The 15156-nt window shown below is 37.6% G+C and overlaps 1 protein-coding gene across 5 annotated transcripts in view; it reads left to right on the forward strand.

Annotated features, from left to right (window-relative positions):
• Positions 1 to 15156, forward strand: part of IFT56 (intraflagellar transport 56) — a 46997-nt gene that overhangs the window by 17265 nt on the left and 14576 nt on the right. For all 5 annotated transcript variants that reach the window (XR_011140495.1, XM_068940202.1, XM_068940226.1 and 2 more), the window contains 7 exons: positions 372 to 543; positions 968 to 1042; positions 2247 to 2349; positions 3979 to 4034; positions 5884 to 5937; positions 6376 to 6439; positions 12481 to 12569. Coding sequence is in view for 4 of the 5 variants with exons in the window: in XM_068940202.1 (XP_068796303.1) it covers positions 372 to 543; positions 968 to 1042; positions 2247 to 2349; positions 3979 to 4034; positions 5884 to 5937; positions 6376 to 6439; positions 12481 to 12569 (613 nt within the window). In the remaining variant the exon portion in view is untranslated. The remainder of the gene's footprint in view (positions 1 to 371; positions 544 to 967; positions 1043 to 2246; positions 2350 to 3978; positions 4035 to 5883; positions 5938 to 6375; positions 6440 to 12480; positions 12570 to 15156) is intronic.

A 15156-nucleotide genomic window follows, 5' to 3' on the forward strand; every position in this document is an offset into this window, starting at 1 on the left:
TGCGCACATTGCGTAGAAAAGCCTATTCTGTCAGGCTAAATACAGAGTTCTTCTGTGCATTTCCTTAGTGTGAAGTTGCCACCATTTTCTAGATTTGCAAACCACAGTTCTGCAGGTAATGCTTTAAAATTGCAGTAGCTGCTTTTGACAAGCTCTTACTTACACACATCTGTAACCGAATCTGTGCAATTTATCTAACAGAAACTAGAGCTATAAAGTTACCTAATAAGCATTTCCTCAGAACCCCCAATTTTGATGTACTTGTGAAAGATGCATAGACATGTGAGGGCTTTGTTACTGATTTTAAAATTTTGTGGTAAATCTGGTGAGATTTGAATGCTCCCTTTAACCCTCTTTCCTCTGTCTTGCAGGGAGTACCTGGCTCTGAATGTTTATGTGGCCCTATGCTATTACAAGCTGGATTACTATGATGTGTCACAAGAAGTGCTTGCTGTTTACCTTCATCAAGTTCCTGACAGCACCATTGCTCTTAACCTTAAGGCTTGTAACCATTTCCGACTTTACAATGGGAAGGCTGCTGAGGTATCTATTGGAAAGAGCTTTGGTTCTCCTTTGTTTTAGTTCACGATTCCATACAGGTTTTCTTGTTATCTTAAGCTCTGATGTTGATAATGGCTTTTTATCATGTCATTGTGTCCTCCTTTTAGGAATGTCACCTATTTCATAGTCTCCCTGGTACTAAGCGCTGAGGTGTGTGTGTCCCTGTCCATCCACATTCGCACGCATTGATCTTATTGTTTTCGTGGTGCACTTTTGACCTTGTATCCGCATGTATTATCCAACTGCAAAAAATCATATTGAAGTGGAAAGGCACAGTTCTTCCTGTGACCCAGCTTATCACTGCTGGAGATGTCTTTCTGTCAGCTTAAGGAGTAATATGAACCTGCACTTATCTTGTGTGCTTTTCTGTTTTCTTGCTAAGCTTTTTGAATGTATATAATTCCAGGCAGAGCTCAAGAGCTTGACGGATAGTGCCTCATCTTCTTTTGAGTTTGCCAAGGAGCTCATTAAGCACAACCTGGTGAGTAATGTATTTTTTCAAATTTAATATAGACTGCAGCCATTTGTAGAGCATTTTTTGATGACTCATGAAGTGAAATATTTTGGGAACTGGAGACCTCTGAATCTCTGCTGCCATGTGAGTCCCATTCCAGAAATCTGAAGTGTATAATCAATGTGCTATCAAGTGTATCTTTTTTTTTTCCCCTGGCATTTTTCCCTGTCAATTTGAGACTGTTATGAAAATGATAGCGTTGGTTTTAGCCTCAAGGGCATACAAAGAAGAATTTAATGCCCTGTGACAATACCTTTGCAAGATACTTTGCACAGCCCAGTCCATGCCAAGACTGTAGAGCAAGTTAGAATGCATGACCATGAACTGTGTTGTTTAGTAAGACTAAGATGTCAGTGGAATTAAGATAACTCAAGAAAATGGTTTCTGTCCAAATATACTTGACAAGGAGTTCGTAGGGAAAAGATGCTGATACAAGCCACAATGTTTGTGTTTTGAAGTAAAAGGCTCAACTCACTGATAACTCCTAATGCTCCCTACAATGGTATTACTATTATTTTGCTGAGTGACTGATAATAGTACATTGTTGTTCTTTAATGAGGGGCAGTTGGTTGCTTTGTCATTATTCAAGAACAGTCACAACAAGTTAGCACGTTTTTTCCAAGAGTTAAAATTGATATCAGACTGGACTTTCATAATTTAACGTTCTTTGTTTTGGTTGTTGGCCTTTTTGCCAGTGGTTTCTTGAATCAGTATATTAGATGTTGTTGGAGGAACTGTCATGTGAACTGAAATATAAAGTATTGATTACTCCTGATCGTTTTAGGATTCTAAACAAATCCAGAGTTCTTAGCCTCCCAAATTTTCCCATAAATGCATCATAAGTAAATTGTAATTTTTTGTCTGTGTTCCAGTTTTCTTTCGTGCCAAATTTTTCTTAAACTTATTTGATATATAATGTATTACTGCTTTGAGTTGCGAAAAGCTGATTCGTTAATCTTTACTGGTTGATTAAATATTTGATGTACTTCAGGATAAAAATTTGTCACGTGTTGCAATTTTATAATTATATTAAATCAGGAATGACACAAATGCCAATTCCAATGACCTTATCTTACTGTTAGTGTAGGAATTTAAGGATAAAATTCCTTGAGTTAAGAGATCATAGACAAAATTTTGATATACAGTTATCATAAGCTGCTTTTCTCTGCAGGTGGTGTTCCGAGGAGGAGAAGGGGCTTTGCAGGTCCTGCCTCCTCTGGTTGATGTTATTCCTGAGGCTAGACTAAATCTTGTGATTTACTATCTCCGGCAAGGTAAATGCATCTTCTTCAGGGTCTTTCATAGCTTCAGGGATAACATCTATTCATCTGATCCCTGTTGATCACTGATTTTTTTTCCTTTGTAGTAATCTGTGGTTCAATTTCTGTAGAAAACAGTGATTTATGAGTTCCCTTGGCTTGCAGAGAAGGCCTTTAATTGTATGCAGTCGAATAAATTACTTCAGCAGACAACTGGAGGTTCTTGGGTTTGGAGGGGAGGGGGTTGTTTTGTTGCGAGAGGACCTCTCCTCTGCTTGGGTCTATGAGAATGATAGGTGTGTGTCCTACCAAGGCAATGACAGCTATTTCTATAAATGTGGTGCAAACAGAATATGAGCCAAAGTGACTAGAAACAGGGTTAAGTTTGTGAACGAGCCATGTCATTTCAAATCCGTTTTACAGCTTTTAAGAAAGGCAGGTAGGTGGTCAGAATCTGTAGGAAAAAAAGATTGTCTTTATTTTCTACTTGTTTCTCTCTAATTTTCAGGCTCCTCTGATTTTTATTTGAATTTATTTTCAGAGGTTTCCTCTTCTCCCACTGTGTGCCTTTATTCAACAGTGGGTTGATTAGTCAAGTGATGAGTAGGTGTTAAGTGCAGTCATCTAGTATAAGGTGATGTGATAATAGCTTTTCCATCCACTGCTTTCTTATAAACCTTGTATTTTGTCACCATTAGGCGACTAGAGCACCTGAAAGCAAGTAAATGTCTTTTCTTTCCTCTTAAATAAGTAAAACCCATGACTATGATTTTTTTCCGCAAATCTGAAAAATTGCCAGCAAAAGGGATTTATTTTATAGGCAAAAGTAAGCAACACCTACTTTATATACTATGCATCCCAATAAATTCATCAGAGAATTTAGGTATACATAAACATAGTACATTGGAGCTCTGTCCCTTCAGAGTACGTGTGGTTTGTACTAGCAAAGAAAACCAAAAAACCTTCTTTTATATGGTTTATTTTGATGGGGACCTGGCATAATACTGTATTAACAAAATTTTGTCAGTCCAAAGGGCATCTGCACTAGGTTGGCTTAGTTTACTAATCAGACCGTACTGACAAAATCTTTTTGGAATCAGGTAACGTTTAAGATCTTTTCAGTTATTTCTTCTTTGGGGGAAGGAAATTGTGTATTGAATTCAACCTTAAATTAGGTGCTGTACTCATAGTGCTTTTTGCTTGATAGAATTAGGATGAGAGCTGCTGGACAGATGTTGCAATGTTGATAAAGGAAACGATGAAGTCTCCTTTCAGAATCATCTTCCCTTATCCACCTTGAGGGATAAATAAATGTGAGAAGAGAAAAGAGGAAGATGAAGGTTTTATTATCTTGACCTTGTACTGCTGAGAAGGCAGCCACGGGATTATGAATAAGGGGCCAAGTCATCACTACTAGAAAATTGTAGTAATAAAGAAGCTATTACTCACTCCATGTTTGTTATTTGAGTTCTAGAAAACCATCACCATTGTGATATAAATTCACAATGATTTATAGTTCCCTTTTTCCTCCTGTCTGAATGCTTTATTTCTCTGTGACTATCAAGGGACGTCACAGAGGGTGAGTGATTTGTTCTAATACAATCTGCTATAGTTTGTCATGCATTCTAACGTCTGATATTTCAGATGATGTGCAGGAGGCTTATAACCTGATTAAGGACTTGGAACCTACAACTCCACAGGTAACTGGAAACTTACGTCATAGTACATAAAGAGAGAGGTTATAAATTGGTATGAAATCAGCCACATGCAACACTGGCACCCTGAGGACAGCTTGCTGCATTTCCATCCTTAAGCCTCTGGTGTTTTCCATCATTTTTCAATAAGACTTAATGTGCTTGCATAAAACATAATATGTGCATATATGAATACTTAGTATGTTTATTGCTGTCCAAAATGGGATCAACTAAGTGTACAGCTCTGTTGTGTGCAGACTTGGTTCTAAGGAGCTGACCATTAGTGCGTAGATACAAGCCTTCTTCCAACTACAGCTGCTTCTCACATCTGCCCTGGTAGCAGTTACCCACCTTCAGGTCAGCTAGCACAGATGCTCACATGGTTTCTCCTGAAGCCACTTAAAAATGAGCTAGGTTGGATTAAATAGTTTCAGTAATAGCTCTTTGCTAACCCTATCTCACTTTGGCTGAAATGAGTGAAAACTATATTGACTCCTACTGTAGTTTTCTTTTGTGACTGTTCTGACATGATTTGTTCCTCTTTGCAGTTTATTTTCCAAAGGTCACATAGCTGGGCATGAAAGGGACCTTTCATGAGTCTGTGTGAGGATTAGATGGAGGGAAGGAAAAGGAAAACCTCGAGAACACAGATGTGGTGATTCTGTGCTGAAGGAGTGTCTTCTGCTGCTTTGCCTTTTACTTCTCCTTGCACTTTTCAATGTGGCAATACTTATTTGAAGTTTTATGCAGCTTATTGCTCCTTTAGCCTCTTGGGTTTTTTTTTTCCTTGCATTTTCTTTCCTAAATTCCCCACCTATGTATATTGCATAAATACTATCATGATATCATTCGTCATCACCCACTTGATAAATTTTGAAATGGGAATCTTTCTGCTTTTTTTCATCTTCTGCCTCACACTTTGAAGGAACTCTGCATTAAGACTTGCAAAACTACTTGTGTGTTTTGTTTCTCAAGATACAAGTTCTTCTCAAATTTCTTCTTTGTCGCGATGTCTATAAAATTAAATAATTAATTCAACATCTGTTAGGAGAGTTGATGTTCTAAGAGGATTACTTAGCGTGCTGGCTAATATTGACAGATTGTTTCCTTACGCTCTTTTTTTGGTCCGTGTACATCTGTTTTTTATTTTTTCCTGTGTTTACATCTGTGACAGGGCAATTCTGGTTTATCAGGAGTACCTAGTGTAACAGATTTATAGCTAGAACTCTGAATTACAAGATTTGAACAAGACAAATGTCTACTACATGCTGAGAAAATCTTGCTCAGAGAAGAGTTAAACTGTAGTTGTAGTTCATAGGAGTGGAGTATCCTGTAATCTCTGCTATTCCTAATTACAGTAGAACAGCATGAACGCAGACCTCTTGATATTTTGGTCCCAATAAGAAATGGTATGCATTTTGTAGCACAGGTGGTAGTAGTTAACCAATGTGCATACTTGAGATGGTATCTGTGCATTAATGTAACAAGATTGCACTTGATTATTGGTCACATCACATGATGGTGAAAATGGCATGGTAATATGTTGTGGTGTTCCTTCTGGTGAATCATCTTTGAGCAAAAGATCTTATCAGAAAACACACTACCTCTTTACAGACCAAACCTTTTGCAGAAGTGACTAGCTAACACTTAGAATGCGTTTTTGAGGGTCATTTTGTACTACACACAGCACTGAAGCACTTGCTATCATGGTAACCAGCTACCTATTAAAGTGAGTTGGGATAGAGTTGACATTAGAAAGAAAATCATGTGCAGGTAGGCTCTTCTGTGTCTCCTGAAATCATCACCTTGTCTTCTCTGAGCCCCCTTATTTTTTTTTTTTTTTTTTTTTTTTTAGGAGTACATCCTCAAAGGAGTGGTAAATGCGGCACTTGGACAAGAAATAGGCTCGGTGAGTGAGACCTGTGAGGTTCTCCAGTTTCCAACAGTAGGATGTGAGTGGATCTGCAGGGATTGGAATGGAGTTGATGGTGAAAGAGACAGTCATTTCGCATTTAGATCGCAGGATCTCTGAGCCGCCTCTCTTCCCCCTGGTAGTACTGAGTCCAGAATGACTAAACTACAGATCTCTGTAACTAGTCCTGAGCATCAATCAAACTGAATTCAGCTTCTCCATCCTGCTTACAAAAAATCTTACTTGCTTTCTACCGTATTTCTGTGTATTTAGGGCCGTACAGTGGCATGTTTACCTTTTTTTTTTTTTTTTTTCTTCATCCCCAGTTTGCATGTTGTGCTGTGCTTCTCCTATCTGTTTCCCAGAGCATATTTTTACTGTATACTGTAGAATCAACTCTGGAAATCATGTCATCTTTTTTTTTTTTTCTTCTAGAGAGATCATCTGAAAATTGCTCAGCAGTTCTTCCAGTTGGTGGGTGGATCAGCCAGTGAATGTGGTATGTTTGAAATGTTCTTTCTCCTCCAGTAATCCTTCTTGTGATATTCAAATATATACCATCATGTCTTTGTCTAACTGCTGACTCTTAGTATTGCTAGTGCTAGGCATTTTGTTGCTATAGTAGGAGTAACAGAAGGTGTAATTTATTCACCTTCTATAAATTCACAGGTTTAAAATAGAAGACCCGATTGATTCCAGACCTTACTATAAGAATTTGCCCTGAAAGAGGCTCTGCTGCAAAATGCTAGTCTTTGGTGATAGCTACTGTGGCAGCTTGTCTTTGCCTAATCATCCCATTGTAGACTCAGATTTAGGTGACACATGTGGCTGCAGCCTACTTATAGGTACAAATCTGGGACTGCAGATAAAAGCCTATTGAATATATAGAGTCCTAGCATGAAGTGTGCCCTGAAACTGAGGGTAATAACAATGTAAAGAGGAATTTGACAACAGAGAGAGAAGGAGGTTCCTGGACTAATTCCTTGGTTGAATCCTAAAAACATCAGAAAACTCAATAGTGAATCAACAGATTAAAAAGAGTAAGCAAACTAGTAGACCAAAATAAGACCTTGTCTTCCCTCACCAAAGTAAAACTAAAAATCCCAAACCAAAAGAGCTCAGAATACAGAAGTTCAGCAGAATTGAGGCTCCTCAGTTTCCTTTGTGGGCGTTGTCAGTAGGTTTATTTCTGTTGGCAGATAGCTTGTACGTGCATATGATGCAGACAGCTCGTGGTCCTCACAGACAGAATGCTGCCTCCTGGGTCCAGGGTGCCTGAAGAGAAAGAGGTCAAGAGACGGAGGGGCAGCACTGATGAAACTTCCAGAAATACCTTAAAGTCATTCTGTTCCCAGGCTTGCAGCCTCTGTGCTGCTGAGGTGGGCATCACACTGGAAAGCTGAAAGCGATCCTATAGAGGAGCCTTCCCTACCATGTTCCTTTTGCATTGAGGATATCCCTTTGGAGTTGGGATCCCACCTATCAGAAAGAACCAAGGAAAACTGTAGTGGTGGAGGACTCGGTTAGTGGGCATATACCGAACTGGGTTTGTAATGCCAGTAAAGTCACAGGGTGACTGATGCAGTGATGATAGACCTCTTGAAGCCCATAAATAGTCTTACCGATGTGATGAGTGATCATAGCACACATGGATAACAGTAATACAGAGACAGAAGAGAGATGCTGAAAAGATGCACAGAGAAAAGATATCTTCAAAATTTAAGTTGGTAGGAAACTAAAAGCCTTACTTTTACTCTGAAACATTTTAAAAAGCATATATAGAACAAGACAGAGAGCCTGAGACTGAGAAATTGTTGAGAAAACAAATAAACAGAAATTTAGCCTTGTTAGAAATAATTTTTTTTTTTTAACATTTGAGCCTATGGGAATGATTGGTTGCATCTAAATCTAAATTGAAACATTAGTACTGGAAACATTTTACTGGAAACATTGGTACTGCAGTGCTCCCTTGTCATCTTTCTGAAGACTTGCAGAGGAAAGCTAACAGGTGCAGAAGAGAACACAGTTTAAGGTAACTCCTCCTCTAAAGATGAAATTGTATGATTTTTGTATCATCAAATGAAGGACAGGTGGAAGTCAACAAACTTCAGGTAAGAAATAGAAAAGACAGTCCCACTTACGTAGGACATGTAACAAAAAGCAAACATGAAAACCAAATATATAAATGCTTTTATACATATAGTAGATGTTTTATAAGGAGGTAAATAAATGGAACACCTGGCTTTAAAAGAGGCTGTAAATGTAAAATCATTTAAAAAACATGATAGAAGGGAGGTAACATACAAGATATTTTTTCCATTTAATTGGCAACTGGGCTTTACTAAGTAGATGATGCTGGTGCAGAAATGGTTCTAAGCATTATAGAAACCTCAGCTCAAAATAAAGTAAATAGGTTTTCATTATCAGTAAGTAACACAGAATTATTTAAAACTGCATGCTCAAATAGGAGACAGATAGTAGCTAAATAATTCACCAGCCAGCCTGAATGGTAACAGTGACTGGCATATTAAAGAATTTAGAGGCTCTATGGAGACAGATAATAAGATAATAGTCAGAGACTTCTATTCTGCCCATGTTGACTGGGTAAATGCAATGACATGGCATGATACAGAGAATGCATTTTTAAATACTAATTTTTTGCCTTTCTTAGCAAGACTAGAAAAAAAACGTACAAGTGAACAGGTGCTTCATGACCAGTACAGATGTTACATAGAAACTGACTTGAAATATTCTGATCAAAAACCAACTCTGTTACAGAGAGCTGAGTATAGTCAAATTCAAAATCCGTGTATGAGAAAAACCTCAAAAATTTTTTTTCTTTAAGAAAGGCCTTATATTCATAAATAATGAGATGTATGAGACAAATAATGATGTGACTAAGTTTGCCAATGATGCAAAATTACTCATAGTGGTAAAATGAAAGCTCCCACAACTATGAAAGCTGCGGAAGAATATAAGAGGTTGGGGTCATAAGATGCAAATTAAATTGAGTTTTGATAAGCATGAAGTAGTACATGGGGAAAAAAACTAAACTATAATTACAAAATTATCAGAAGCAGTAGAAAAGTTGAATAGAATATTAGGAATTATGAAGAAAGAGACAAAGAACAAAAGAGAAATCATCACTGTGCTAGCGTATACAGCTGTGACTCTCCTTTTTCTTGAATACTGTTTACAGTTCTTGTTCTTAAATTTCAAAAGAACATGGTAAAACAAGAAAGGATACAAAAAGAATAAATAGCAAGGAGGATCAGAGGAAGGGGATACCATCTTGAACAAAGAGAAATTAAATAAAGTAGGTTACGTGCCTGGAAAGGTGATGACTGATTTTGGTTATGTTAGCGATACAGAACATCGTAAATGACAGGGAGAAGATGAATAGAAAAGAATTAGTCACTGTATCTTACAAGAACTAAAGAGCACTGAAATACAACATCAGGCAAGATGCTTAAAACAAACAGCAGGAAGTATTTTTTTACATAACACACAACAATCGAATGTTGCAGAAACCAAAAGATATAAAGAAGTTCATAGGAGAAAGGTTTAGCACACAATTTTCAGTGCTGGTTAGGAAGTCTCTCTGTGCAGATTGCTGGAAGCAGTGAGGAGCTTCAAAGGGGTGACATTATATATAATATATTATATGTTTTTATGTGTGAAATCAGAATATACTCTTTTTTTCAGCCATATGTTCTTATTAAGCAGCCCTCTGAACCAGATAGATTTTGAGGCCAATCCAATAAGACCATTTTTATGTTCTTATGTAACTTAACATATTAACCATTACCTCGAATAGTTGTGGTCATTTTTGATCTGTTGCCTTTTATTTGCTGAATTTAGAATGGAGAACCAGATTCTCGTTGTTTGTGTACTTGAGCTTTTAGCTATCTGTACTCTTCAAGCATGGAAGTCATGCTTCACCATTTGCGCTGTGCCGGTTCTTGCAAGGAGCTAGCACAATTAGATTGCTTGTTCAAGGTCCTTTATCAAGTTAGCTAGCTGCTTCACGGATCTATAATGGAAAAATAGATTGTGTTCATTAAAGTGAGGAAATCCCATGCTGTTTCTTTTCTGGCAATTGGGCCCACAAACTTCCTGATCTTAGTGTGGGTTATCAAAAATGAACAGATTAAAATGAAAGCGTGGAAGATTTTCTCAAACCTAGTTCCTGTCTTTCTGACTTCCTCTTGCTAACTGTAGAAATCCTGTGACTGGATTAAGGGAAAAGCAGCAAGAACAGTTAGTTTATGAAGGAAACTGTGTCCTGTATTTGGTAAGGTCATTTGGGGTCATCAGTAAAATCTGCTGTTTTTAACTAGATCCCTCACTGAGAGGATCAAGGAACATAGAGTGAACAGAGTTCACATGAAAGTACTTCCCAACATGAGTTGAAATGCTGAGCTGCTTTGGAAGTGAATTATGCAGTTTAAGAGACATCCAAAAACAAAAAAGGAACCACTTACAGTGTAGCAGTAAATGCTCACCCTCTAGCAGCAGTAAATACCGACCTGAACAACAGCTCTGTATTGCTTTTTTTTTTTTTAAACTTAATAAGAATTCTCACTCCTAAATGACTCATGAAATGGTATTACAAAGGAGGATATAACTAAAATTTTACAGTTAATTCTCATGCTGTAAGTGATCTTTTCCCAGTGTCTCAACTTGGTAGAAAATGAAACAAAGATCAGATTTTTGAGGTAAGTTAAGGAGGAAATGGGGGTAAAAGGAACATTAGTAAATGTAACATCAGTGAAAATAAATAAACGTTAATGTTTCCATGAAATACAGTGTTTGTGATGCTGAACATAAGTCTTACAAACTACCCTATACACTGCCAACATAATGGAGAACAGCACCCCACTCATTTTCAGTAGTCTTCTTTTTAAGACAAGTCAGGCATGCCCAGTGTTGCGGGGAGGGAATGACACATCTCTTCTGAACTTTGGGCCGTCTTCTCTTAAAGGTATTTTTAGGTTAGCCAAAGTAATTTTTAAAAAGAAGAACTTTTTCCTCTTCCTGTATGAGTCACATGGGATGGATTAGAACTATAAAACTCCAGCTTTCCTGTCGTTAGCATTATTAGCAACGGAGTTTTAGGAGATTTACAGATGTTTTATTTGTTTGGGTTTTTAGTTAAATGTTTCGTTAAAAGTACACGGAGGATGATATCCTGGGATAACACAGTTTCCTGCCAAAGTGTGGATGTGATGGTAGATACTGAAACTTAGAAATTCTTCAATCATTTATGGGAAAAGAGTTTTCTAATATTTCATTATTGTGATTCATTTCCAGTGAAAATTTATTTTCGAATTTTAAGTCTTCTTTAAATACTTGTTTTCTTGTTCTTGGATTTTGTTTAAAATAGATTGCTGTGAACTTTTAAAAATTGCATGTGAGAGGAAAGGGACGTTTTTGAGATATCAGCATTCTCAATACCACAAGAGTAGAGGAACACTGAAAAAAGTTGTTTCTCTTACCATCCCGCCAAGGCATATAAATGTAATGCTAGGTAGTCCTGCATGTAAGTAAGGACAGATAAATAAACAGGCCAGGTTCTGCTCCCAGGTGAATACTGTAGAAATAATTAAATAATTCTCTAAGACAGGGAACTGACTAATGTGTTCAGCTATGGATAAGGATGTAGTGTCTCTAGAAGGAAATGACAGGACGTCAAGCCCAGTATCTTCTGGTGCTGCAGGATAAAAAATGAGAGTTTTCTGCCTTTCTTTGAAAAATATTTTGAGATCTTATATGATGGTTTCCAGCAATAATTACTTCCTGACCTTGGAAAGAAGAATTTACAGCTTTCCACTGAAATGCTGAGTTTTGTGCAATGGTGCAGAGTCAAAGATAGGGGCCTTGAAATGTACGAAATTTCTGTATACAGAAAAAATATTTTGATTTTCCTTTGTGGGTGAATTGATGGTAACTAACCTGCAGGATCAAATTACTTCAGGACCGTTAAGGCCCTAGGACCTTACTGCCTCCTGTCACCCCACTGTTCTGCACCAAGCAGCATGCTCTCTAACAGTCATTTGGCAGAGTACACGCTTGGGAATACAACAACATAGTAGAAAAGTTTACTGACGCTCATTGGAACTGATCTGCCAAACTTATTTATGACTACCACTCGTGAGCAGTATGGCAACCCCAAATGCATGAAAACAAAATGAGTTTAGAATAACAAACTCAGGATTTCTAACAAGTTTCATTTCCTAAGAAAGATTAATGGTAAAATTGTGCTACATAGATGATGTTCTGTAGAAAATGTCCTGTTACTTAAACAATTTGTCACTGTTGAATGTGCTGTTGAATGCAATCTTGCAATAGTTATTGTATGCAGTGGAGAAAGTTGACAAGATGATGTAATAGTTTTTCTAACCTCAATCCTTTGCCTGAAAAGGCAAGTTATATTATTTTTAGGACTTTGCTCACAACCTGGAAAGTGACTATCTGTGGCATTAATTTCCATTACCATTTTTAAATTCTATAAATTTGCATTTCTCTTTTGAATTTTAGATACCATTCCAGGGAGACAGTGCATGGCCTCCTGCTTCTTTCTACTTAGACAGTTTGGTGATGTCCTGATCTACCTCAATTCAGTCAAGGTTAGTATTATAATTTAGTATAGGTAGTACTGTAATGGATGGAATCACTGCCTGTGTAATGAACACTGTGCTGTGTGAGGCAGTATGTAAACAGAAAAAGATACAGAAACACAACTCTAAAATGGGGCATGGCTTGTAAACACAGCAAATGCATCAAAATGCGTAGAAACAATAAGATAGCATTGTTCGCCATGGTGGATTATGGTATCGTCATGCTTGCAATGTAACCATTATCAGGCCTTTTGGTGGCGCATCACAGAAAGAGAGGAAGATAATTAAAGGAAGATAATGAGATGGTTTCTGGATGGTTATGGGTTTGGGCAGCATGGAAGAAAAAAACAAGCGTTCATTTAAAAACTTACCAAATGAATGATGGAGACTTTTGTCAGTGGTTGATAACTGGGGGCAGAAATTTGATAAACAAGAGTGTGTAAGAAAGATAGGGCATGAAGGACCCTGAAAGTAATAAAGCTTATATTTTTTAGAGAAAGCATCCACTGAAGGGCTAAGGTAGGGCAATATTACCAACGTAGTGAGCTAGGAATATTACTTTTGCAGAAGTAATCAGAATGGTTCTCTGCAGGCAAAGTCACGTTTCTTCAAGTAAGAGAAGAAGCCTGCAGTTAACCCTAGTGCAACATTATCAGATCACCTGTACTTGATGGATCATAATGGTTATAACTTAAAGATACTCAGCTATAAATCAGATGTAAGGACCCAGAGAGAGGCTGGATTCTGACTATGGGATTAAGTGATTGTGGTCTTGTTCCAGCAGTTTGAAACTAGTGAGAGTAGTGAGAACTCTGCATTTGATGGGAAGGGGAATGAGACTTTTTTAAAAGAATGATTAGAGAGATATGCTAGATGAGGACAATTATGATACTCTAAGGAAGGTGGTGAGACCTGAAGAAAAAGAGCATGGTTGCAATGGAGCCAAAAGCAGCTGATGAGTCAAGGAAGACGAAGCTGGAAAATGTTTTTAAACTTTGACTAGGAAGAGGCCACTGAAAAAATCACAAGTGGCAGTGTAATGAAGAGACGAAAAAACAGTTTGGAGAGTGTGTGTAATTGGAGAAAATGAGTGCTAGAAACTAACAATGAGATTCATTTTGCATAACTTGAGCTGTCTAAAAGTCAGGCTTCTAGTTATAAGTAATGATCTGGTCTTCTTCCATAGGCAGCAGAGACAGATGGTAATTTCCAAAGGAGAATTCATCCTGTCTATATCTGAAACTTATCTTAGAATGGAATGAGTCACCTCATAGAAATGACCATCTCTTTCCATTTACTTTAAAAAGTTCTTAAACAACTAGTTCTGACCTGAAAAGGTTAAAGTTAAATGAGATTAATCACTGCCTCCAAGGTATATAGGAAAGCTTAGAAATGAGACAGAGAAGGGTAGCATCTGCAGAGGCAAATGGAGTCAGGATTAGTGTTGGAAAGTAAGGCATGGCTAGTGTTTGTAAAGGAAACAGATAGAAGCAAACAAGATGCTAAACAGAAATTAAGAGGATGAAAGTGGGCAGAAGGGAGATCAGAGGATAGGTCAGAGGCATAAGGTAAGAGCAGTGTTAAAGGGAAAGGATTAGATGATACATCTGTGCAGGGATAAAGGAAAGTCTTGTAGGGAGGGCTGGAAAGAAAATCTAAAGGGAAAAGGAAGAGCCCAGATTTTGTCAATGTTAGTTCATAAAATGTTAACAAGATCCCATGCAGAAGAAAACATAGGTGAGGGATAGATCTAATGTTTAGAAACAGTGTCAAGAGAGAGGCAGAAATAGTGACAGATACAGGTATGCATACCTTCAATCCTGCTATATTTATCAACTAAAGGAAGGAGTGTTCTTGCCTCATCAGATTTGAGAGAAAAGATTTTGATGTGTGCACGGGGAAGGGGAAGACTTATTTGACTGTTTGTCTTTTTTTTTTTTAAAACTTATTTGGCTGAAAGAGGAGAAAAAAGTGAGAGTGTTACTGTTGCCTATTATAACATACCTATGTGGATCTCTGCTTGCAAACTGGGCTTCTCCACTTGGTGAACTGTAATAGCTTGCCAAAATCAATCAGAAGAAAAAAAGCTAACGTGCAACAGAAAGTTAGTTATAGTCCACATACAGCACAGTAGTGTTGTATGGGCCTATCCGTTCCATACTCAGAGATGTATTTCTATTAGGTGAGTTGTCAAAGAGGCTGAGATATGCTGTTAAGAGTCTTTTCCATTTACCACCTGTTAGAAAGCTATGAGCACACAGGTGTGCAGAATCCACTTTCTCCATATCTTTGGTCTGTCACACAGATTAATTTGTTTTAGTGTTACAGTCTTTCCAGGATAGTATAACAGAGCGCGAAGTAGTTACAGAAGGAAGTAGTAGTTAAAGAGGAAACAAAACACAAAACTTAAATGCAGCTAAGATGGTTAAAATTATGGCCCGTAGGTATGTACATGTGTACATATACATAAAACAATCATTGTTAGATTTAGGAGTGTCAGAGTGGTAATATATTGCAGAAACCTTGTTTCAGAAACTTGTTTGACTGTTCATTGCTTACCAAGGTCCATTGCTTACACTTCGTACTTCAGCTGGGT

The sequence above is a fragment of the Struthio camelus genome, chromosome 1 (assembly GCF_040807025.1).
Source record: "Struthio camelus isolate bStrCam1 chromosome 1, bStrCam1.hap1, whole genome shotgun sequence".
Classification (NCBI taxonomy): domain Eukaryota; kingdom Metazoa; phylum Chordata; class Aves; order Struthioniformes; family Struthionidae; genus Struthio; species Struthio camelus.